General features: G+C 43.9%; 1 protein-coding gene across 1 annotated transcript in view; it reads left to right on the forward strand.

The window, feature by feature from the left end:
- LOC311238693 (TGF-beta receptor type-1-like) overlaps window positions 1-25148 on the forward strand; it is an 83793-nt gene that overhangs the window by 52068 nt on the left and 6577 nt on the right. Inside the window, exons 4-7 of the mRNA XM_084326851.1 lie at window positions 2180-2410; window positions 8111-8278; window positions 12998-13154; window positions 19938-20062. Of these exons, the coding sequence (XP_084182977.1) occupies window positions 2180-2410; window positions 8111-8278; window positions 12998-13154; window positions 19938-20062 (681 nt within the window). The remainder of the gene's footprint in view (window positions 1-2179; window positions 2411-8110; window positions 8279-12997; window positions 13155-19937; window positions 20063-25148) is intronic.

Here is a 25148-nt window from a genome sequence, read left to right on the forward strand (position 1 = left end):
TCAAGGGGAGACTGATCCAACCAAGATGTCTGTAAACAAGCGTTGACAGCATCCTAGCCCTCCCTGCGGTTATAGCTTGCGGCTAGGTCAAAGCTAATAACGTCAAAACCTTGCGCGATGTTTCGACGTCGGCTGGCCTTCAAGGCCCCGCCACCCGACACAATTTTTGACAGAAAAACAGCAATTCAAACAATGTTACTAGTCGCTGCTAATTCTATACTGTGGCGGTATAGGCTTAACAGCCCACCAGCCACCTGCCGGGCTGACTCACCTCATGGCGTCGGCCGGGCGGGACACCGTTCCAACATGCCAGAGGCAAAGGACTGATGCCACCTGCTTCACATGCACGGAGCACCAGTGGTGGTTGCAACAAAAAACTACTACTAGTGAAGCACTGCCTCACTAGTAGGAATGCAGCAACCTCCACTGTGGTGTGCACCCATGAAGGGGTAAATGAATAAATGAACGAAAACTCCACCAACACACTGCAGAATGGGCTAGCCCATACACACAATGTTAAGGGGATGCAGACCAGAGAAACACCAGTCCCGCACACAATTCATAGATTCACAAAAAGCACACCAGCCCTAGGCCTCAGCCCATCCATCCATGAAATGGTAAACAAGCCCCCGTCAAAACTCCCAACAGTAGACACCGATTGACCGTCAGCATGAATGGTTAAGAGGAGGGAAGACCTCGGCGGGGAACAAAGGAACAGTGACCGAGCATCGTAGCATTAGCATTAGCCGCACGCTCCAGGATAGCTGGGAAAACATCGACAACGTTTACCCAGATATCCTGCCCCTTGCGCCAATACACAACTCAGTTGTCTCACGGGACAACGAGCAGTATCACAAATGCTAGCATTGATGCCTGGTAGCGCAGGCCCTACCTGTGCGCAACCTAGCCCGACAGCTAGCCGCCGCGCAACGTCCCTCGATCCGCTGTCAGAAGACGAGGAAACCCCAGGACAGGCCCGATGCGCTGTTAGAATGTGCCGAGAAGATTCCAGGGGCTGGCAAATCTCAGGCGAAAACCCAACATTGTTCAATTTCCTTCTGCATTTCATAACTACTAGTTCATGGAGTGCACTGCAGCGTCCATGATGGAAACAAAAAAGAGGAAGGGGGAGTGTGACCATGTCCGGTGTCTTATAGGGGGACACTGGGGCGGGGCCTGGTCAAGTGCATGGGTGCATTGTTTTCGTTAATGAAGCACAGTAGGTGCTGGAGATAAAGATATATCTCAATATGGCGAAGAGCGAGACGCGATGCCAGTAATGCTATATAACCTCTGTCGCTATAGGGAGGTGTAGTGGTTACGCCATTGTTGTTTCCGGCCGGTCCACCTCGCTTGAAATTGCAATGTATTTCCAATGGACACATTTCTAAATCGTCTCGTTTAAAACAAATAAAGTGTGTATTCATCCACAATCTATAGCTCAACATGAAACAATTAATTGGCAATTAATTGTAAGATAATTACGTATACTTTTATTTCAACCAAAAATGCTTAAACTATAATGTTAGTGATAGAAGGGAACAAATCTTTTGCAAAAATGGAAAGCTTGCCAATGTTCATGAGGCAGAATTATTACAATAGCCAATAATACATTTTCCCAATGATAAATCCCTATACAGTTGGACCGTGCAGGAAACTAAAGTGACGTCAGACTGGTTTGTCAGTAGAGAAGGCTACTGTGAGTGGTGTTGGTTCCACAAGCTTGAAATACAGCTGAGACATTTCAGACATTGTCAAACTGTCCAAATGGAAAAGCTAGGAGAGGTCACTAAAGGATAACTTGGAACAGTGGTTCTCAAACATTTTCACGTCGAGATTTTGTCCAAGTGACTCCCATCTAACAAGGTATTTGTTGTTGGGTATGATTTTAGTCCAGAATCCCATAACTATCTACAATAAAGATAACAGCGAGTGAAATCAATCAGTCCCACGATATATATTATCATATCGCACAGCCCTACTGGTTTTAATACATAACCCTCATTCAAGGTTCAACAACCATAGAAAACCTGGATAAACAATAATAATCCAGTAAGGATAGCTACTTACAACAATGGTTCTCAATGTGGGTTCTGGGGACGCCCAGCGGTCGTTGAGGGGGGTCCCTGCTGAATGAGCAATAGTTTAACTTGACTACTGTGTCTCTCTGTGTCTCCAGGTCTCCCTCTGCTGGTCCAGCGGACCATCGCCAGGACCATCGTCCTCCAGGAGAGTATTGGAAAGGGTCGTTTCGGCGAGGTGTGGCGGGGGAGGTGGCGCGGGGAGGAGGTGGCCGTTAAGATCTTCTCCTCCCGCGAGGAGCGCTCCTGGTTCAGAGAGGCAGAGATCTACCAGACCGTGATGCTGAGGCACGAGAACATCCTGGGTTTCATCGCTGCTGATAACAAAGGTTAGCTAGAGCCTCACACGTTTTGTAAAGGTTCTGATTAGGGTTGCAAATTGTAAGCACGTTCCTTACTCGATCATTGATTAATTGTAATGAAAAATACTCAATTTACCGAACAATAACAAATGTATTTGTTTCCTCAATCAAAAGGTTTATTTCCGCAGCAGCGACATATTGCATTCTCGCAACATTGCATGGCATATGAAACCTAGACATATTAAAACATATTTGTGTCGACTTTAAGCGGGCGAGCTGCATATGTGGCAAACATTTTTGAAAAGTCACACGCCACTTCAAAAAATAAAAAGCATGTATTTCACAAATTCAACAATGTGCTAAACACAGTTTTATATTAACTAGGGATGTCCGATATCGGCCTACCGATATTATCGGCCGATATTGGCATTAAAATGTGATATCGGAAAATATCGGTATCGGTTTTCAAATTGAAATTTTTTTTTTTTTACATTTCTATAACCTTTATTTACCCAGGCAAGCAAGTAAGAACAAATTCTGATTTAATTTATTGTCAAAAGTATGCATAATGTTATGTTAATTCCACAACAAGACATATGTAATGTTAATTACCTGAAATTATTCCGTTTTTTGGCGGGGGAAACCCTGCATATATCGGTATCGGTTGATATCGGTATCGGAAATTAAGAGTTGGACAATATCGGTATATCGGTATCGGTAAAAAAGCCAATATTGAGCATACCTAATATTAACTTAATAAATAAACAAAAATGTATAATCTACTTATGTCTGCGAAAATCTCCAATAGGCCTAACTAAATAACAGATTACATGCATAAAACACTGAAAACAACCTAACAAAGCAACAATAGTATTTTTAATGAGGCTATTATTATTATTTTGCAACAAGATAGCATACATAGAACATAAATAGCCCGTCTCAGACTGACTCACATGCATGGTCCCGATTCCAGCCTGGGGAATCTCCCCGCATTGACTTTCCACCAGTCGTATTTTTATCCAGGGAATGAGAATGGCTTCTTTTAACTGTTACACGAGGTGGTCTGCCATATGCCAACCGGAAAACTTCTAGTTAACAACACAGCAGTGGTGACTCGCCAGTCCTCGTCAATGCAACCTTGCAAGCACCTGTAACGTTAGCTAGCTGCGCAAGCAACTCCGAACTTTGCATCGGTGTAGCTCTCCTCTTCGATGCACGAGGTGGTTGTGCCTCAGGATTGGATATGGTTCGCTGGCTCAAGCTGGTGTATCATTTGCCGAAATCCTTCGCCGGTAACCATATCGATCATGCCGTTTTCGATAAATGCGCAGACTGGCTTGGGTTCTTTTTTCAAAACAAACACTTCTCTTAGCCTGCTTATCTTTGCAAGTTGCCGTCTCTCGTGTTTTTTCCCCTCGCTTATTTTCCAGACACTGAGGCAGTTGCTTCCTTGTCATAGTTATATTGCGCCCTCTATATGTTCATTGAAACATGCTTTGAAAATACACCATTCTACTGATGACTACAATGTAATAAGAGACAAATAACATTGTAACATATCATTGTTTGATTGAGTAAATGTCATGTGTTCGAGTAAATCCTTAACAATCAATCAATCGATCTTCGATTAATTGTTAAGATCCCTAGTTCTGATAACAACGGTTAGCTAGAATCTGACATGTCTCGTAAAGGTTCTGATAACAACGGTTAGCTAGAATCTGACATGTCTCGTAAAGGTTCTGATAACAACGGTTAGCTAGAATCTGACCTGTTGATAACAACGGTTAGCTAGAATCTGACCTGTTGATAACAACGGTTAGCTAGAATCTGACATGTCTTGTAAAGCTGTTGATAACAACAGTTAGCTAGAATCTGACATGTCTTATAAAGCTGTTGATAACAACGGTTAGCTAGAGCCTGACACATCTTTTAAAGCTTCTGATAACAAATGTTAGCTAGAGCCTGACACACCTTATAAAGCTTCTGATTAGGGATGTCCCAATCACGTTTTTTGCCACCGATACCAATCACCGATTGTCTATGAGCCATATCGGCCGATACCGATCGTTTTTGGTTTTGTTATCCTGTAAAAACTTGGGATTTGGGTGAATTAATATTTATTAAATAATTATTAGTAACCTATACATAATAAAAAATACTATGTGCCATTTGAAATCGAATTGAGCTGAATTCAATGCATTTGAACCATTTTCATATGCATTCTCTTTTTTTTATCCACGTTTTCTCCTCTTTTTTCAATTTTTCTCCCATCCCAATTTCGCTGTGCCAATTCTCCCCTCCCCTGTCTTGAACGTTGCTCGCATATGCCCCCCACTGGCCGGTTGTAGGGAGGATAGAAGCCTTGCATCACATGTCCCCTCCGATACATGTGGAGGCAGCCTGTCACATCTTTTCACCTGCCAGCGCGGACTCTCATTGGCGAGGTGTAACGTGTGGGAGGCTCACACTACCCCCGCCATTTCCTGTCTCTGCTGTGCAGGCGTCACCCAACCGACCTGTATGAGTTGCTGTCCACAACGTCCAGATTACCACCCATCGACTTCCACCCGCTAACTCTGCCAATTGAGTTAGTATGACGGCCGGCCCAAGCCGGAGGCAACGCCGACAGCCGGAGTCGAACCCGGTGTCTCTTGCGTTGGTGACGAGCGCAATGTCCGCTGCGCCACCCAGCCGCTCATATGCATTATCTGTATTATTCTCCGCTCTCTCTAATGCAAGCAGCATCTCTGTCTGAAATGCATGTCGAACTGGAGCCACTGTCTGTGTGACTCTGCTTTGGTCCAATCACATTCCCCCACCCTCAGTCTGCGAATCAGAGGCAGAGTAGGACGGGTCTTCACGGCAAGCTTGGTTGTCTCAACGACCTGGGGCAGTGTAGCGTATGGGTTAGCGGGGCTCCATCATCTCGAGTCGACTACACTTCGTAAGTAACTTACTCTCATGCTCACTCGCACACACACATGCGCGCTCTCTTTCACGCTCGTACACACACACACACTTTCTCTCTCTCTCACACACTGGCTCTCATTCCAACTCCGCTGAGAGTTGTGTTTCTGATTTTATGTTTTTCGATCGGTTTTCGCGATCGGCAAGTAGCAAGCATTATCGGAATTCCCCAATCTCATATTTATACTGACTGATTATCGGCCGATACCGATTGCTGGCCGATCGATTGGGGCATCCCTACTTCTGATAACAAAGATTAGCTAGAGCCTAACACATCTTATAAAGCTTCTGATAACAAAGGTTAGCTAGAGCCTGACACTTCTTATAAAGCTTCTGATAACAAAGATTAGCTAGAGCCTGACACGTCTTATAAAGGTTCTGATAACAAAGGTTAGCTAGAGCCTGACACGTCTTATAAAGCTTCTGATAACAAAGGTTAGCTAGAGCCTGACACTTCTTATAAAGGTTCTGATAACAAAGGTTAGCTAGAGCCTGACACGTCTTATAAATGTTCTGATAACAAAGGTTAGCTAGAGCCTGACACTTCTTATAAAGCTTCTGATAACAAAGGTTAGCTAGAGCCTGACACTTCTTATAAAGGTTCTGATAACAAAGGTTAGCTAGAGCCTGACACGTCTTATAAAGCTTCTGATAACAAAGGTTAGCTAGAGCCTGACACGTCTTATAAAGGTTCTGATAACAAAGGTTAGCTAGAGCCTGACACTTCTTATAAAGCTTCTGATAACAAAGGTTAGCTAGAGCCTGACACGTCTTATACAGCTTCTGATAACAAAGGTTAGCTAGAGCCTGACACGTCTTATAAAGCTTCTGATAACAAAGGTTAGCTAGAGCCTGACACATCTTATAAAGCTTCTGATAACAAAGGTTAGCTAGAGCCTGACACATCTTATAAAGCTTCTGATAACAAAGGTTAGCTAGAGCCTGACACATCTTATAAAGCTTCTGAGCAGGGGTTCTCAAACTTTTTTATACCACGACCCCATTTTATTTAGGATTTTCTTTGGCGACCCCACACTTAATGTATCGCGTCATTTCAACGTGGAAATAAGGAATATCAAAATAAAAGCACACGTTGTTGAACTTGATCATGCATATTTATTAGAAAATGAAATTATAGCACTATGTTATCAATGAAATTAATGAATATTATCAACAAAAGCAACGGAATTGTTTCTGTATACACATTTATAAAACGAGGCATATTTAGCCAAAATATGTTGCCAGAACATAAAAAAAGGAAAAGAAAATGCATTCACATGCGTTTTGATGGAGGCGGAGATCCGCTTCTACTCTGAGGCGAGATCTGTATTTATTTTTTGTATGTTGATGCGAAGGGGACAAGCTTTCTCAGTGCAGCATTACACAACACTGGGTACTCGTTCCGGACTGATATCCAGAACTTTGCGAGGGCCTGTCCAGTGAACTTGACTGATCATTGAGCGCCTCCTGCTCAGACAGTGGCCTGCTGCGTCATGCGTAATGAAAGGATCTTTTATCCAGTTGTCCAAATTGTCCTCACTCTCTCTCCGAAATTGTTCAATGAGCCCTTCTAGTGGCTACAGATGATGGGCTTAAAAAACAATTGGCAACATTCTGTTCCTACAAAAAGCCATCAAGCAGAGTAAATACCCCAAAATCTGCGCTGATTATCCTGGAGTGCCACTAACGGAGTTTCTTAATCCAGCTCTCCATTTTAACTGCAAGTCCAAATAGGTCTGTGGCCTGACCTTGTAGTCCCAGATTCAACGCATTGAGGCGGTCAAAGATATCGGCTAGATATGCCAGCTTTGCCAGTCATTCATTATCCCATATGTCTCTGCCAATGGGTTGTTCTTGTCTGCAAGGAAAATCTGCGCTTCTTCTCTGAGTTCAAAAAGGCGATTTAATAATCTGCCTCGAGATAGCCACCTCACTTCAGTGTGGTATAGCAGCTGGTTATTTCCATTTCATCGCAGCCAACCGTCACCGCTTCTGACAACTAACCTATCCATTGCGAGTCCAGGTTACACACGAAAGACCAGGCGTGGCCTCCGCGATTATAAATGCACAGGATGTAGTGAGATGTGTATTGAAATACTGCGTCGGTCTCCGTTGATGAAGGGGCGATACATGGCAAATACACACAGCTGCTAGGTGGAAAACTCTATCTGAGTTGGGCTCGTTGGTTTTTGTCTTGATTATATATAATAAAAACAATTTGCCAATGCAAATGCCAATGCGACCCGTAGTTTGAAAACCGCTGAGCTAGAGCATGAACAACAAAATGTCTTGTAGTCTGTAGTCTGTAGTCTTGTCATTTTCTTTTCACATTTCACTTTTTTTTTTACATTTTCTTTTACCATACAGAGTGTTCTACAAGTTTTCAGATCCTCATTACAACTGTTCCATAGATCTTTTGACTGAAATAATTATATTTTACATTAGTACTCACTAATTGTTTTTTGATTTGATAAATCATATTAACTTTATTCTTTTATTTATTTTTTTTACTTCATACATCATTTTTAAGTCAACCAAATCTTTAGATTTTAGAGCCTTTAATTCAATAGAGAGTGAGTTTGTTGTTTCTCTGGTTTCTCTAAAAATCTCTCCTCTCTTTCTCTATCTCTCTCTCTCTCATATTCTCTCTCTCTCTCTCTCTCTCTCTCTCTCTCTCTCTCTCTCTCTCTCTCTCTCTCTCTCTCTCTCTCTCTCTCTCTCTCTCTCTCTCTCTCTCTCTCTCTCTCTCTCTCTCTCTAGATAATGGTACATGGACCCAGCTGTGGCTGGTGTCAGATTACCATGAGCACGGCAGTCTGTTTGACTACCTGAACCGCTACACGGTGACAGTAGAGGGGATGATCAAGCTGTCTCTGTCCACCGCCAGTGGCCTGGCGCACCTGCACATGGAGATAGTGGGGACCCAGGGTGAGACACACACACACACACACACACACACACACACACACACACACACACACACACACACACACACACACACACACACACACACACACACACACACACACACACACACACACACACACACACACACACACACACACACACATACTATACACATGGAGATAGTGGGGACCCATGGTGGGACACACACTATATACACACACACATACACACACACACACACACACACACACACACACACATACTATACACATGGAGATAGTGGGGACCCAGGGTGAGACACACACACACACACTCTACACATGGAGATAGTAGGAACTACAAGTCTGCAAGCCCGAGGGGGCCCGACGGAGCAGGGCTGTACGCTAAGCTTTTTCACTAGGGGCACACTTGCCCCTAAATGAGAAATTTTGGGGCAAAGAATATTTTTTAGGGGCACATTTTTTAATAACTATTTTACCATTTTTTAGGGCTGGGCGATATGGCCTCTAAATGATATCACGATATTTTTTGACCATATCACGATACACGATATATATCGCGATATTTTGACATTTCCTCTAAAGCACTTAAAAATGCTTGATTTAACCCTTTGATGTATACAGTCACACCAATATGATGATTATAATAAGTCCCTGCAACATATGTTTGCATTATTAAACCATGAAGATGCTTTAAAAAATAATTTAATGAAAATGTACTAAGAATTTTTTTTATTTACATCTAAGACCATTTATATAAAAACTATTGGGTGCCTTTTTTTTGCACAGTACTGTGTTTTCTATCCACTTTAGCCAAACACACACACACACACACACACACACACACATATATGTGTGTGTATATATATATATATATATATATATATATATATATATATATATATATATATATATATACACACACACTACTGTGAGAAAATAATAATCAGGAAAGGGATAATGGCTTATAGCAGACTTAATGATTTTAGAATATTTCAGATAATGAAATTAAATGTTTATATCATCAACTATCCAGTTAGTGTTTATACTGTCTGTAACGTTTGGCTACTTTAAATCATTGAATGTAGAGAGAGAGCGAGAGAGAGAGAGAGAGAGAGAGAGAGAGAGAGGGGGCGAGAACGAACGAGCCCCCCCCCCCCCCCCCTCGGGTTTTTTTCTAGGTTCGCGTTTTTATCGTCTAAGCTGCCGTAGGTGATGACATCACACTCGAATGTAACAGGAAGAGTTTAACACACGGAGATGGAAAGTGGATGATATACAGAAACGAATAACCAATAAATATGAAGTTATGTTTAAACTTCTGTTGTCAAGCGTTGTCAATATAACCCACCCCCTTTCCTCACGAATGGAACTAGTGTTGTGGAGTCCGCTTTGACTGTTTTCCAGGGTTAGCAGCAGCTAACGCTAGTTAGCCTAGCATAGTCCTAATGGATACCTTGGTTACCAGCTAACGTTAGCCCATTGCTATTGCCTATTAGAGCAGCTCTGAACTCTCGCACCACCGCCTACAACCTGGGTAGAGAGTCAGGAAACATGGAGGAGTATAAGGCTTCAGTCTATACTCTACGCAAGGCTGTTAAACTTGCTAAGAAGACATATGCTGACAAACTGGAGACACAAATGGCACAAAACGACACAAGAGGATTATGGCAGGGACTGAAGACAATAACTGACTATAAAGTCAGCGCCCCCTCAATGGGGAGCGACGACGCCTCCCTCGCGGACAAGCTCAACACCTTCTACGCTCGGTTTGGTGTAGACAGTGGCGCTGCTGGCTCTCCGGCTAGTGACGTCACTGGCGCGCCGGCTGTTGTGGAGGGGGCGGGGCAACCGCGGGGGGGCGGGGACGCTCTCTCGTTGTCGGAACACAGTGTGAGAAGAGCATTTATGCAGGTGAACACCAGGAAGGCTGCTGGCCCAGATGGCATAACAGGACGCATACTCAAGTCCTGTGCCAACCAGCTGGCCCCAGTGTTCACCGCCATATTTAATCAATCCCTGGCGGAGTCAGTGGTCCCTGCCTGCTTCAAGATGTCTACCATCATCATCCCTGTACCGAAGAAACCCTCCCCAACATGTCCAAATGACTACAGACCGGTGGCACTCACCTCTGTGGTCATGAAATGTTTCGAGAGGCTGGTCAAGGACCACATTTGTGCCTCCCTCCCCAGTGATATGGACCCTATGCAATTTGCATACAGGACAAACAGGTCCACCGACGACGCGGTCTCCCAGGTACTGCACAGCACCCTCTCGCACCTTGACCGTCAGAAGGGGGGCTATGTGAGACTGTTGTTCATTGACTACAGCTCAGCGTTCAACACCATAGTCCCCACCAGACTGGTGGACAAGCTGATCGAGCTAGGTCTGAGCTCCGCCCTGAGCGCCTGGGTACTGGACTTTCTGAGCGAAAGACCCCAGGCGGTCAGGGTGGGGGGTCAGACCTCCAACACCATCACCCTGAGCATCGGGTCCCCCCAGGGCTGTGTTCTGAGCCCCCTGCTGTACTCACTCTACACACACGATTGTGTGGCCAAGTTCAGCTCCAACTCCATAGTGAAGTTCGCAGACGACACGGTGGTGGTGGGGCTGATCTCGGACAACGACTAGAAGGCCTACCGGGAGGAGGTTGAGGTACTGGAACGCTGGTGCCAGGACAACAGCCTGCTCCTGAACATTGGTAAAACCAAGAGCTGATCGTGGATTATAGGAGAGGACAGCAGGAGACGCACACACCACTGATGATTAACGGGGCTACCGTGGACAGGGTGAGCAGCTTTAAGTACCTGGGGGTCCACATCTCAGAGGACCTGACATGGTCAACACACATAGACACAGTAGAAAAGAAGGCGAAACAGCGCCTCTACCACCTGAGACAGTTAAGGAAGTTCAGAGTATCGGGGAAGATACTCCAGTCCTTCTACTCAGGAGCTGTAGAGAGCATCCTGACCGGAAACATCACTGCCTGGTATGGAAACAGCACGGCACAGGACAAGAAGGCCCTACAGAGAGTGGTGCGCTCAGCCGAGCGTACCACAGGTATTGCACTACCTCCCCTGCAGGTTCTATACAACAAGAGGTGCAAATCCAGAGCCTGCAGAATAATGAAAGACCCCCACCACCCCAATAACAGCCTGTTTCAGCTGCTGAGGTCAGGCAGACGCCTGCGAACCCCAGCTACTAGGACAGAGAGGCTTAGGCTTAGCTTCTTCCCCCAGGCCATCAGAGTCCTGAACAATGAACATTGAGTACCACAGAACACTGAACTATCCACACATAAGCACACATGAGCACACACACGACACGCACGCTGTGCACGCTCACACACTAGCAGCCACTTTAACACTTCAACATGAGCGGGCACACACTCATGCGCACACACTCACACTTATTGCCAAAAGGAAAGGCCACTTTAAATCAGTATTAGCAACAGTAACAGTGTATTGCACTACCAAAGCTACCTAGCATGTCCTATATGCTCTGTAAATAACTATGTACAGATACCGATTTTGATGTCACACCATGTTACCTGTTACCTGTTATTGCACAATTTTTTTTTGTATTGGATTCTATTATATGTTGTACCCACTATATTGCACATCGTTGCGGGCAAGACCACCCGCATTTCATTGTATACTCGTATGCCGTGACAAATAAAACTCTTGACTTGACTTGACTTGCTCGTGTCAATTAAATTGCATGTTATTAAAGGTCCGCGCTGGTCTGTCTAATGAAATTACAACCGCAACATTATGTCGCACTGTACAGCCCTGGTTGTAGGCTAATGTTTTACTATTGTTTGTATCCAATTTGTATGGATTAATTTAGGAGTGAATGCGAATGAAGGGTTGAAATCACTACTCGCAAGTTTGCCCCCAGATATTATTTTCCACTCGCACCGGCCAAATTAGGGGGCAATTTGCGATCATCTCGTCGCAGTGTACAGCCCTGCGGAGCCCGACACCATGGACAGATTAGGGCTGGGCTCGGGCCGATTTTTTATGCATAGATAGGGTTCGGGTAGGGCTCGGGCTCCTCTTATTTGTCTCGCTTAATTTGTCGTCACAATCCAAACCATCACATGACGTAGCGTTTCCATCAAAGCAACGAGCTACTGTAGACCGCTGAGAGCGCGCATGCCGGAGATGGAGAAGCTGCCTTTGCTAGCTATGTGTTGAGTATACCCGCAAGCAGCAGCTGGAGCGAGCGATATTTCAGCACCGCAGGTTGAACGCTGGAAGAGAGGAGAACAGCGTTGAAGCCATTATTTTCCTTCACAGCGGAGTGGAATAAACTGTCAAATGTTTTGCATCATTGTTCTTGGATTTAGCTGGTTGGCGAAGATTTGTGAGAAAGTACCTCTAAATATCTGACATATTTACATGAAAATCTTAATATACATTGTCCTTATATTAACAAAAAAAACATAGACATGCACACTCTCTCCCACACACGCACGCACACACACACACACACACACACACACACACACACACACACACACACACACACACACACACACACACACACACACACACACACACACACACTATACATTCTAAGATACAAACACATTTTATTAGCTTTTTCTTTGCTCCATCATTAAAAGCTTTGTGCATTAATGTATCTATGTATGTGTGTGTGCGTGTGTGTGTTTGTATCTGTGTGGATCTATGTGTGTGTGTATCTGTGTGTGTGTGTGGATCTGTGTGTCCTCTAGGTAAACCTGCCATCGCTCACCGTGACCTGAAGTCGAAGAACATTCTAGTGAAGAAGAACGGAGTGTGTTGTATCGCTGACCTGGGCCTCGCCGTCAGACACGACTCAGCCACGGACACTATAGACATCGCTCCTAACCACAGAGTAGGCACCAAGAGGTATATACACACACGCACGCACGCGCACACACACACACACACACACACACACACACACACACACACACACACACACACACACACACACACACACTATAGACATCGCTCCTAACCACAGAGTAGGCACCAAGAGGTATACACACACACACACACACACATAGACATCGCTCCTAACCACAGAGTAGACACGAAGAGGTATATACACACACACACACACACACACACACACACACACACACACACACACACACACACACACACACACACACACACACACACACACACACACACACACACACACACACACACACACACACACACACACACACACACACACACACACACACACACACACACACACACACACACACACACACACACACACACACACACACGCTGTGTCCACTCAGGCCATGTCCAGACTAAACCGATTTCGGTCGTATCAGTCAAAGTATTTGATCGTATGCACCTTTCATCCACACGGAACTGCGTTCTGGCAGCCTGAAGACGCTATTTTCTGAAACTGGCTCCCAGAGTGCGCAATTCTGAAGACGCTCCCCTTGCATCACCGTCTTTACAAGCGATACAAGTCTTTTCCTGAACCGTTGACGCGATAGCCCACCTCTCCCTTACCCCGCATGTGCAAACTCCCACATCACAACAACAATGGCATCGTACAGAGTGCATAAGTTGAGTGGCAGCGTGCTGCAACACCAATACTAATACTAGACTGAAAAATGGCTGAGTACATCTCCTGTTCTGAGACAGACACAAATACACACACACACACACTGGAGAGAGGGGAGGATGCAATACACGATACTAGCTAGAGATTAGCGTCACATAGCTGGCCTTTTTCTGAAAACCCAAGTAGTAGCCAAGCACATATTGTTCCATAGCATACGCCTTCAGTTGATCATGACAAATCCTCTCTTACCTTGACGATTAAAATGCCTCCATAATTTAGTAAATAGTATTCCCATGGCTGGTGTTGAGCTGTAGCCAGCCAGCTAGCGTTGATGCTATTCAAAATGCTATCAACATTAGCTAAATAGCTAACCAACTAAATACAATAGACAGTGGTATCCTGAGGTAACGTTAAATACAGACAATGTTTGCTAGTCGAAATTACTGGACACAGGGACAAGTTAAACATCAATCAATTACTTTAATACAACACAGGTAGTTTGAGCCGCGGTTAGGGATGCCCCGATCACGTTTTTTGCCACCGATACCGATCACCGATCGTCTTGAGCCATATCGGCCGATACCGATCCGATATCGATCGTTTTTGATTAAAGAAATTTAAAAATAATTTTATATAATTTTTTTTATTTTTTTATAAAATATATATATTATATAATCATACTTGTAGTTGTATTATCTGCGAGACATCGCCACCACGCAACAAGTCAAAATGCTTGCTATCTGCAAACAGCTCCACTGTCTGTGTGTACTCGAGTAGCCTCCAGCTACGGCCAGGATTCTCCGAAGCTGCAGCTGGACCCTATTGATCACATTCAACATGCCCTCAGCTCGAATACGCATCGAATCAGTGTTATAAGACATTGATATCAGGAGCTATCTGTAGCTACTGCTAGCCGGCTATATAACATTAAGACAACGCCTCAGTGAACTATTTAGTTTAATGAGACGTTTCGTTTTGAACAGTGAGCTAACGTAAGCTAACGTGAGCTAACGTGCACTACTAGACTTGCTGGAGCATTTGTTGATATCAGGAGCTATCAGTAGCTAGCCGGCTAGATACCTAGACAATGCCTCATCATGTATTAAACTAAAAGTGAATAGTTGACTGGGTCATTTTGTAATGGTAGCTAACGTTAGCTCACGGAGGTCCCAGTGTCCCACTAGACTAGACTATACTAGTGTTTACAGTACACAGGTGCGGGAGGAGCTGGAGGAGGAGGAGGAGCAGACGCCGCTGCTCTCTCCGTGTGTCTGAGACAGAACTCAGCGAGTGAGATCTCCGCTCAGAATTGGATCATGTTTTTCGATCGGATTTGACGATCGGCGAAAATAAAGCATTATCACCGATCACCGATCGCATATTTATACTGATTATCGGCCGATAATTATCGGTGGCCGATCGATCGGGACATCCCTAGCCGCGGTCTCTCTCTCTCCACTCCTTTGGAAACTAACGTTACGTTAGCTCAAAATCACAGAACCGGACGATAACAGACAACGATAACACTTCCGGACGCGGGGTGTCAAAATAAAAGAGCGACGTCTAAAACAGGAAATAAATGTATTTTGTAAATTTGTGGCACCCACTTATTTTTTGAGACGATTTCGTTTTTACGGAAACCTTTTTTAAATGAAAACGGGGGGGGGGGGGGGGGGGGGGGTCGCCAGATCATAAAAAATAAATAATAATAAATAAAAAAATATAATAATCCCCCCCAGAAAAATCTACTTTGCATTTGATATATTGCAAATATATGCCATCACACACACTGGCATTTAAAGGGTTAGAATTATAAAATGAATATGTGGTGTTATGATCAGGGCTGAAGTTGAATAAAAGATTGTATTTTTTTCAATCTGACATTACAAAAAAACAGAAAATCCATCAAAATCAGTGTTGTTGCTAATCATACATATGCTAGCCTGTTTTTTTAACAATAATTTGTGATGCCATCACAAACACTGGCATTTAAAGGGTACAAATAAAAAGAATTCCTGCACCAGAATGCAGGAAATGAAGTCTTTGTAACAAAAGAAATCCTGGTGGGGGACCCCCAGACCCCCTGCTTAAAAAGTGGCCTGACTGGGGCTATATTTTGCACTATATTTGTGCAGTCCGGCCCTGGTTAAAAGCCTCCAATGCTTATTAGTGTGTGTGCGTTTGAACGTTTGCATGTTTCAACCATACATTTCCATTTATAAAAAAATATATATATAATTTTTTTTTACCTCCTATAATAGTGGGGGTCGCGGCTCTCTGACATCATTATTTGGGGGTCATGGCCTGAAAAGTTTGGGAACCCCTGAGTTAATGGACCCCACACTACTTCACTGCCATATAATATTATTGGATTTATTACTGAATTTAGAATTTAGAGCCAGGTCCTAATTGGGATGTCAATTGGAATTTTCCTTTTGACGGCATAAAAAGCCCTTCTTTACTTCTCCTTCAGTTCATTCACAGCCATATTGAAGTTACCACCGTTTGGACACAAGGTACATCGAGAGTCAGGTCTGAGAGCCATTAGATTCAATCGTCTAGGAGTCAAATAAGTCCTGTGAACAAAATTTTGATGAATCTGTTGGTGATCTGGGTTGCGTGAGGATAGCCGAACATTTTCCCAGACTGCATCCCAATCAAAATCTACATCCAACTCCGGGACATCCTTTCTCCAAATCGTATCCAGGGGGAGGTCTTTATACGAGGACTTAAGTAAATGGCGATAAAAGTCAGAAACGAAGCCTCTCGATGTCTCTTTGTCATAAAATCATTTGTGAAAACAGTGATGCACTAGTCAGTGGAACGTCCCATGGAATGCCATGAGCCTTCAGAGCTGCTCTTATTTGTAAAGAAAAGAAAAAGGAGGTTCCGGGAATATCATACCCGTTGGATAGATCCTGGAAAGAGCGGAGACCAGAGTTATCGAAGATATCCCCCAACGTGTGGATGCCTTTCTTTTCCCATCTAGGGTACCTAATAGGTTGTTGTCCAATAATGAGAAGATTGTTATTAAATAGAGGGGAATGCGTGTGCCATTGATGGCGGTTAGTACCCACTTTCTGGGTGTCACGCCAAGTCTGGATCACATGTGTGATAAGAGGGCCAAATTGTAATTTGCATTGCTTAATTGATATGTTGGTATACACAATATCCTGAAGTCTATATGCGGACACCATCTTCTCCTCCAATGGTCGCCAGGACACGGCTGCTTGAGCGTCAAACCAAGTGATCAGAGGTCTCAGAGAGAAAGCTTGAAAATAACATTTAAAGTCTGGAAATGCTAAGCCCCCATCGAGTTTACTCCTCTGGGCAGTGGATCTCTTTAAGCGTGGGCGTTTATTGTTCCAAACGAATTTATATGAGGCAGAGTGCAATTTCTGCCAGTAACCAACAGGAGGAGGTAACGGAAGCATGGAGCTGATAAAGTTAATTCTGGGTAAAATATTCATTTTAATTATTGACGCACAGGCCTGTAATGAAGTTTTTTATTTGGACCATCTGTTGAAGTCATTCGTAATCCTGTCACCCAAGCTGGAGTAATTATACCTTACCGTCTGGCTAATAGTGGGGAATATTTCAATCCCGAGACATTTAAAGTGCTCCACCATAAGTATGTTTGCAGGTAGGATGGTAGCCTTCGCAGGCTCATTAAGTGGAATCTCCAGGTATGTGTAACCAGGAGGACAGGCCTTGTTGAGGGATGTATAAACCCCTGGCTGGTGCCAGGTCTCAACAAGGCACATGAGGTCAATATATTTTTTTCAGAATGTGGTCATGGATGAGAGAGGATTTTTCCTTGAGGGTTTGTAAGTTAAAAAGTTCAATCTTGACTGTTGGTGGGGTGGTGTATTTCTGCAGGGGCCGGAGTAAGCTGGAATCCACTCCACGTTTTGCATGCCATCTGTAGTGCAGTGGTCTCACGGTATCCCCAGTGCCTCTATTTGGTCTAGCAGGGGCAGCGCTCTGATGATGTGTCACATGTGCGACGGAGCGTTCGGTTGACCAGATGGATTGAATGGGGTGACAAGACCGAGTGTAAACAAACTTTCGGCGTGAACTTCTGTGAATATAGCGGGGACGGCGTGAGATTCCTAGGCCCTCATTTATCAATAATTCTTAGAAAGTATTCTATCTTTGTTCTTAAGCACATAATTTAGAATGTGTGTACGCACAAAAAAAACAGGGTTTATCACACGTGCGTACACAGGTCGTACGCACACCTGTCTTGATAAATATCACTTTGATCCTACGCTGCAGCTCGTGCACGATTTTAAGTATTTGCATATAGCACCGCCCGTAATTAACCATATACGGTAATGGAACACCCCCATGAAATGTGGAAAAGTGGACTAAGCCGAGGGAAGCGTGTTATGGAGAAATAGGTGACAGGCTGACAGACATGTACACGTACGGTGATGTCGGATATGATATCTATTAACTTAAAGACCATATTAAAAGACCGTGCTGGAATATGACTGCCTTTTTTCCGTTTTGTTCGATTAATACCCAGGGATTAAAGTTCTCCTCAATTTTATTCCAAATCGCGACGGATTTTCCGTCAATTTTCTACCTGCTGCATATGATTTCTAGAGGCATACAATCTATTTTGATGTCGGTATTGGGTAACCTATATAAACAATAATACCAGAGCATATACAAGAACAATGAATCTCACTGCCATGTATGATGTAGCCTATACGCAATGTGTAGCCTGCCTATATGTGATCAATACAAACTTGCACTTGAATTCCATCATGTCTGTGTGCGGGAGCTCACAAGGCTGTTGTCACAATGTAAATAAGAACGTGCACTGAAAAGTTACAGTATGTAGTTGGTTGATTATTTGTATGACAGTCATAAACCCTTGCAAAAAGTATCCGTTTTATTTAATTAATTGAAAACATGCAGCATGCCTTCCGGCAAGAACGACAGTGGAATCCCTTTCTATTCACATAACTGCATTTGTGATGGAGCTTTGACAGCTACATGGGTGGTACAGTAATAACAGTCTATTACTCGATCCATCTACAATATCACGATGGACCGTGCCATGTAGCCTATGTATAGCCTGCCTATGTGATCAATAAAAACGCGAACTTGAATCCCATCATCATATTTATATGTTGTGTGTCTGTCCACTATGTTTATTACTTTGTTATTTCCCCCCCTATCTATGTAAAGCGACCTTGCATGGGTCTCTTGAAAGGCGCTATATAAAATGAAGCTATTATTATTATTGTTGTTATTATTATTATCATGTCTGTGCGCGGAGCTCAGTGAAGTTTCAACGGAGCGAGGTAATCTATTCTAACCAACAAATTGAAGTAGAAAGCATTTAGTTGTGGCCAATCTTATTTGGAAACATGACACAAAATAATAGTATGTCGCTTTTTATTTTAAACAATATTTAATCGCGTTTGGAGGTGGGTGTTCTGCGTCTGCCCCCCATGCCAAACAAGCAAGCCAGCCCGTTATAATTACACTACTGTCGCTATTTCACAATGAACTATAATGAATTACGGTTCATACAGAACACGCGCCAGTGTCGGGAGTAATGCACGAAAGCTTATTTCCGCATTGAAACGAATGCATGAACTGAGGAGCGCATATGCCGTCCGTCTGCAGTAACGATATTCTACCACCGGGCGTCAGCTACGCATGATCCGAGCTGTGCGTAGATATACGCACAAAGTCAAGTTCACGTTCAAATTGATAAATACCACACTTTGCTTAGAAATGATCGTACGCACGGGTTACGCACATATCTGTGCGTACGCAACGTTGATAAATGAGGGCCCTAGTTTTTTGATGAGTGAGATGCATAGTGGAGTAGAGGAGTTGTTGAGTGCAAGCAGTTGCGAGGTGGAATATTGCATGCACATGCCTGTCGGTGAGGAGATTAATGCTCTCTTCTCTGGGCTCAACCAATCATATACTGCCTACTCTGGGCTCTTGTGGCTTTTATGTATTTGTTTTGTATTTTTAGTGTTATATAATAATAATAATAATAATAATAATAATAATAATAATAATAATAATAATAATAATAATAATAATATTTGTCTGTTTCTCAGGTATATGGCTCCAGAGGTTCTAGACGACTCCATCAACATGAAACACTTTGAGTCCTTCAAACGAGCTGACATCTACGCCATGGGCCTGGTGTTCTGGGAGATAGCACGGAGATGCTCCATAGGAGGTATGGACTGAGGGAGGGAGGGAGGGAGGGAGGGAGGGAGGGAGGGAGGGAGGGAGGGAGGGAGGGAGGGAGGGAGAGATGGATGGATGGATGGATGGATGGATGGATGGATGGATGGATGGATGGATGGATGGATGGAGGGAGGGATGGAGGGGGGGAGAAGAAGGGAGGGGGAAATGGAGGGAGGGAGGGATGGATGGATGGATGGAGGGAGGGATGGATGGAGGGAGGGAGGGAGGGGGGGGGGAGAAGGAGGGAGGGGGAATGGAGAGAGGGAGGGGAGAAGGAGGGAAGGGGAATGGAGAGAGGGTGGGAGATAAGGAGGGAGGGAGATAAGGATGGAGGGAGGGAAGGAGGGAGGGGAGAAGGAGGGAGGGGGGATGGAGAGCGGGTGGGAGAGAAGGATGGAGGGATAGAGAGAGGGAGAGAGGGAGGGAGAGATGGAGGGAAGGAGAGAGGGGAGGGAGAGATGGATGGAGAGTGGGGAAAGGGAGGGAGACATAGGGAAGGAGGGAGGGATGTATGGAGAGAGGGAGGGATGGAGAGAGTGAGAAAGGGATGGAGACAGAGGGAGGGAGGTATGGAGAGAGGGAGGCAGGGATGGATGAATAGATGGATGGAGAGAGGAGGGAGGGATGGAAGGTTGTGTGGTGATTACCAGAGGGCCAAACCAGTTCCATCTGGTTCTTAGGCTTTCAGGACAAACAACCGTCTGGATTAAAGGGACAGTTCAGAATCCTCCTCATCCATGCTGTTGTTGGATACTGCAGTGCCAACCAATTAAACACAAAACCAATGTAACGCAATGGGGCCACTTTTAAGTGGTATTTTCTTTGTTAAAATAAGTGGTCTACATGTTCAAATAGCTCTACATTCTGAGTGTAACATGGGTCTCCCGGTCCCTCCGCTCTGCAGTAAACACAACATGCATTTCCTGGTATCCCGTTCCCACTTTATCCAATCAGGAGAGATAAACTCCACACTGCAAAAATGGTCTGACAAAAATAAGAAATAAGAACTAGTTTTATGTGGCTTGGCAAGATTTCTTGAAACAAGTACAAATATCTAGGGTTCTCTCTCCTGATTGGATAAAGTGGGAAGGGAGACCAGGAAATGTATTGTGTGTTTCACTGTTTACTGCAGAGTGGAGGGACTGAGGGACCCATGTTACTGACACTCTATATCAATGCTAGCTGTCAGAATGTAGACTACATTACAGAATAAGTAACACTTATTTTAACATACTACTAAACATGTTGAAAAGCAAACTGCTTGGCTGTGGTGCACCATGGAGCACGTTTTGAGAGGTTTTTATACCGTATACCAGGGATCGGCAATAGGCGGCCCGCGGGCCAACATTGGCCCGCCAGCAATAATTTCTGGCCCGTCAGATTATTTTGAGAATATGATATTTATTTGACGCACGGGAAATATTCACTCGGGACGCCAAGGTGTCTTTTATTGTGAAGCTGTATCTATCTACCGGCAGTCATCAAAAGCATGTCTGTCACTATAGCCAATTGAAATGCTAGAAATGGTCAGGTGGACTGGGAGAACCAATGGAATAGTCCCACCGGGCCCTGTGTCTTTCCCTAACACACTTTCACTTCCGCGTTCGAGATGCGACTCGCGAGCGAGTTGAAGAAAACAAAACAAACATCTTTGGATAGATTCTTTGCAACGGGGAAATATAACGCTTCTTTTAATAAACAGGAGCCATACTTAAAATACGGGTTTATCGTAACAGGTCGGTGATTCTTGCGTGCCGAGCCGACGTCCTCTCTGCATAATATGTGGCGACAACAACAACAACAACAACGAGGCAAGTTGGCAGATAAAGTAGCTGCATTCAACGCCAATCTGGAATTGGAGGGCGGCGAGTGGATATGACATGTTTCAAACATTAGCAGGGATTTTGGAGGACTTAACAACAAACAAGAAGGTATGGTGAGTCGTGTTTTCATGCATTCTGATCTGTTCATCACCCGCCGGTGTTCTGCAAAATTCTACTCTTCCTCGAATTCTGCTGCCAGCACTCCTGCGCGCAGAACACCGGCGCCGCGGTGATCTGCAACAGCTGAGAGCTGTTCATGAATGAATGGATGAGTGAGAACTTTGTTTGGCGGATTGCAGAGTGGGTGCAGTGCAGTGCGGCGCAGTGCACACGGTTGTTGGGGGGATGCAGACCAGAGAAAAACGTTTGTCTTTTTTCAATATCAGTATATTAAATTAGCCATTGTTTTTGATCCTGGCCCGTGAAGCAAGGGCTTGGGGAAAATCTGGCCCGCGGCAAAACCTAATTGGCGACCCCTGCCGTATACATATATTTACTGTATATATATTCATCCACGTCTGTCTGTATATACCTGCATATAATCCTTTTTACATATCTGTATATACTATATTATGTACATATCCCTTACCTACTCTTACTAGTTATGCTGCTGGCCAGTATGACTTACTACCATAGTGTCTTTATACCTGTATCACTGACTGTACATATTAACACTACAACTCTGTACATATATCTGATTAGCACTATTACTCAGTAGTACTCATTTATACATTTTTTACCCAGTTTAATCATCTGTACATTGTATATTACTATTGCACTTTACTGTTACATTTGCACTCTGGTTGGATGCCAAACTTATTTTCGTTGCACTGTACTTGCTGTATAATGACAAAACATTTTAATCTAATCTAATCTCATTTCTGTACAAACTAAAGACGTTACATTAGTTTTGTATCTGACCTTGTTGATGATGCTAGTTGTTAGACAGCTGATATGAAATCAGCGAGTCTGGATTTTACTGAAGGAGTGCTGATCTGGGACTAGAGGCTACTGACTGACAATTAGACCAATACTGACATGGTACTGAAACCTGGGGCGCACACACACACACACGCACGCACGCACGCACGCACGCACGCACGCACGCACGCACACACACACACACACACACACACACACACACACAGATGGAGAGTGACATGCATTCCACCTAGCCAAGAGGGACGAGAGAGAGTGAGAAAGAGAGAGACAGGGATGTGAATTATATTATGTATGTAATTTCACCAGGGCTCTTGTGCTTCCTGGAAAGTGTTCCATTCATGAATGACAGAAATGATAAAATAAATCAACTCAAAGTGGCTTTACACAAAGGGGCGGTGCCAGTGAGACAATGTAACACAAACACTGGGATGGACCTGCTGGGCTAAGAGAAGACTTCAGAACATCTAGATCAGGGGTCGACCCATTTCTCAATCCAATCCAATCAAATTAAATAAAATAAATTCTTGTTAATCAGTGTTGCCATATCAACTTTGATTGCCAGCGTGGCGTGCACTATTTATCGTTGAATGCCACCACCCACTTCAATGATAGCGCTCTAAACGCATAATCTATGTCTTAAATTATGTGTCTAATCTGCCCGTCGCTTATCAATGACTTGTTTGCAGTCAACATTGTCGAAACGGATTGTTTTTTAATCGGTTCATTTCCGTTTTATAGCATTTTGAAAAGCCCTCGTTTTCTTGAAAGTTTCAGGAAAATATATAGATTCCGTGATAAACAGCATTTACTGGGATATTCTGGAATACACACATTTTTTTTGTTATTTTTCGGCCTATTTATGAATAGTTTTCAAATAAACGCTAGATTATCGATAGTATGTGTACTTATGCACGCTAGAGAAGCGGGCTGAAAAATATATTCTCTCATTTCCTGATCAACACACACACACACACACACACACACACACACACACACACACACACACACACACACACATGGGGCAAACGCTGATATATAGGTGAAAACAGATCCGATTACCCCAAGACTGGTAAAATAAATTGCTTACCTCAGATCAGATGTTCTCCAAAAGAATTATTCTAATTCCTGATCGCCATTCCAAATATCGATCGCGTTTATTGATTCAGCGCTGGGTACTCTAAATATGTATTCCACGTTGTTTTGCGGCTCGGCGATCACTTCGGTCTGATTGATTGATTGATTGAAAAGTTTATTAACAGATTGCAGAATGGGTACAGTACAGTACAGCTCAATACATACAATTGTTAAGGGGATGCAGACCAGAGAAAGACTTTCGTCTTGTTTACATCAGGGTCCCCCATTTTCAATTCATCATAACATATATGACATACATGACATACAGATAGACAGTACTGCTACATCTATACATTTATAACATATCAGATTTGCAAATACAGTACTGTTTGTGATACAAAAAGTGTCCAGAAAAATAGTGTATATACATTTGACGTAGAAACTGTACATTGGGGGAGGTTGGGTGGGTGGGGTGGGGTTGGGTGGGTGGGTGGGGGCTGTACATTGGAGGTGGGGGGGGGGGGGGGTTGGGTAGGGGGGGGGGGGGCACTGTACACTGTACATTGGAATACTGACAAAGCCATACATGGTCATTTACTGATGGCTTGACGGAAAAGTAAAATGAGGAAACTGGACCCCCCCCCCCCCCCCCCCCCCCCATCAGTCTAATCCAATGGGGTGCAGTACCACAGGGAGAGACGATAGGGGCGGTATTTTCCCAATGGAGCTCAGAGAGAGTCTGCAGCACTAGCGTGAGGCTCGATTGATGAAATATGAATTCAAATCGTTAATAAAAAGAAATACGACAAACAAACGCTATATAGCGTTGCTGGCATTCAACTGGCGGCATGAACTAACGATAAAAAGCGTCCGTGGCACTCAAAGTGTTAAGGTTAACATTAAGTTTAAACTTTAACACCAAAGTTTATTCTGTCCATATAGGGCATGCTGCATAGCAACAGTTTTAATACACATTTTCTCCCATAATTATAAACCAATGTAACACAAAACCAATGTAACACAATGGGGCCGGCCACCTTAAGTGGTCTTTGTTAATATAAGTGGTCTACATGTTAAAATAAGTGCTCTGCATGTTAAAATAAGTGCTCTACATGTTAAAATAGACATGGGTCTCCCGGTTAACATTAAGTTTAGGTTTAAGTTTAATTATGGCACCACATCAAAATGTATTCCGTCCATATAGGCAACGTGCATAGAAACTGTTTCAATAATTTT

Source organism: Notolepis coatsorum (assembly GCF_963971535.1).
Source record: "Notolepis coatsorum genome assembly, chromosome: 13".
NCBI lineage: Eukaryota > Metazoa > Chordata > Actinopteri > Aulopiformes > Paralepididae > Notolepis > Notolepis coatsorum.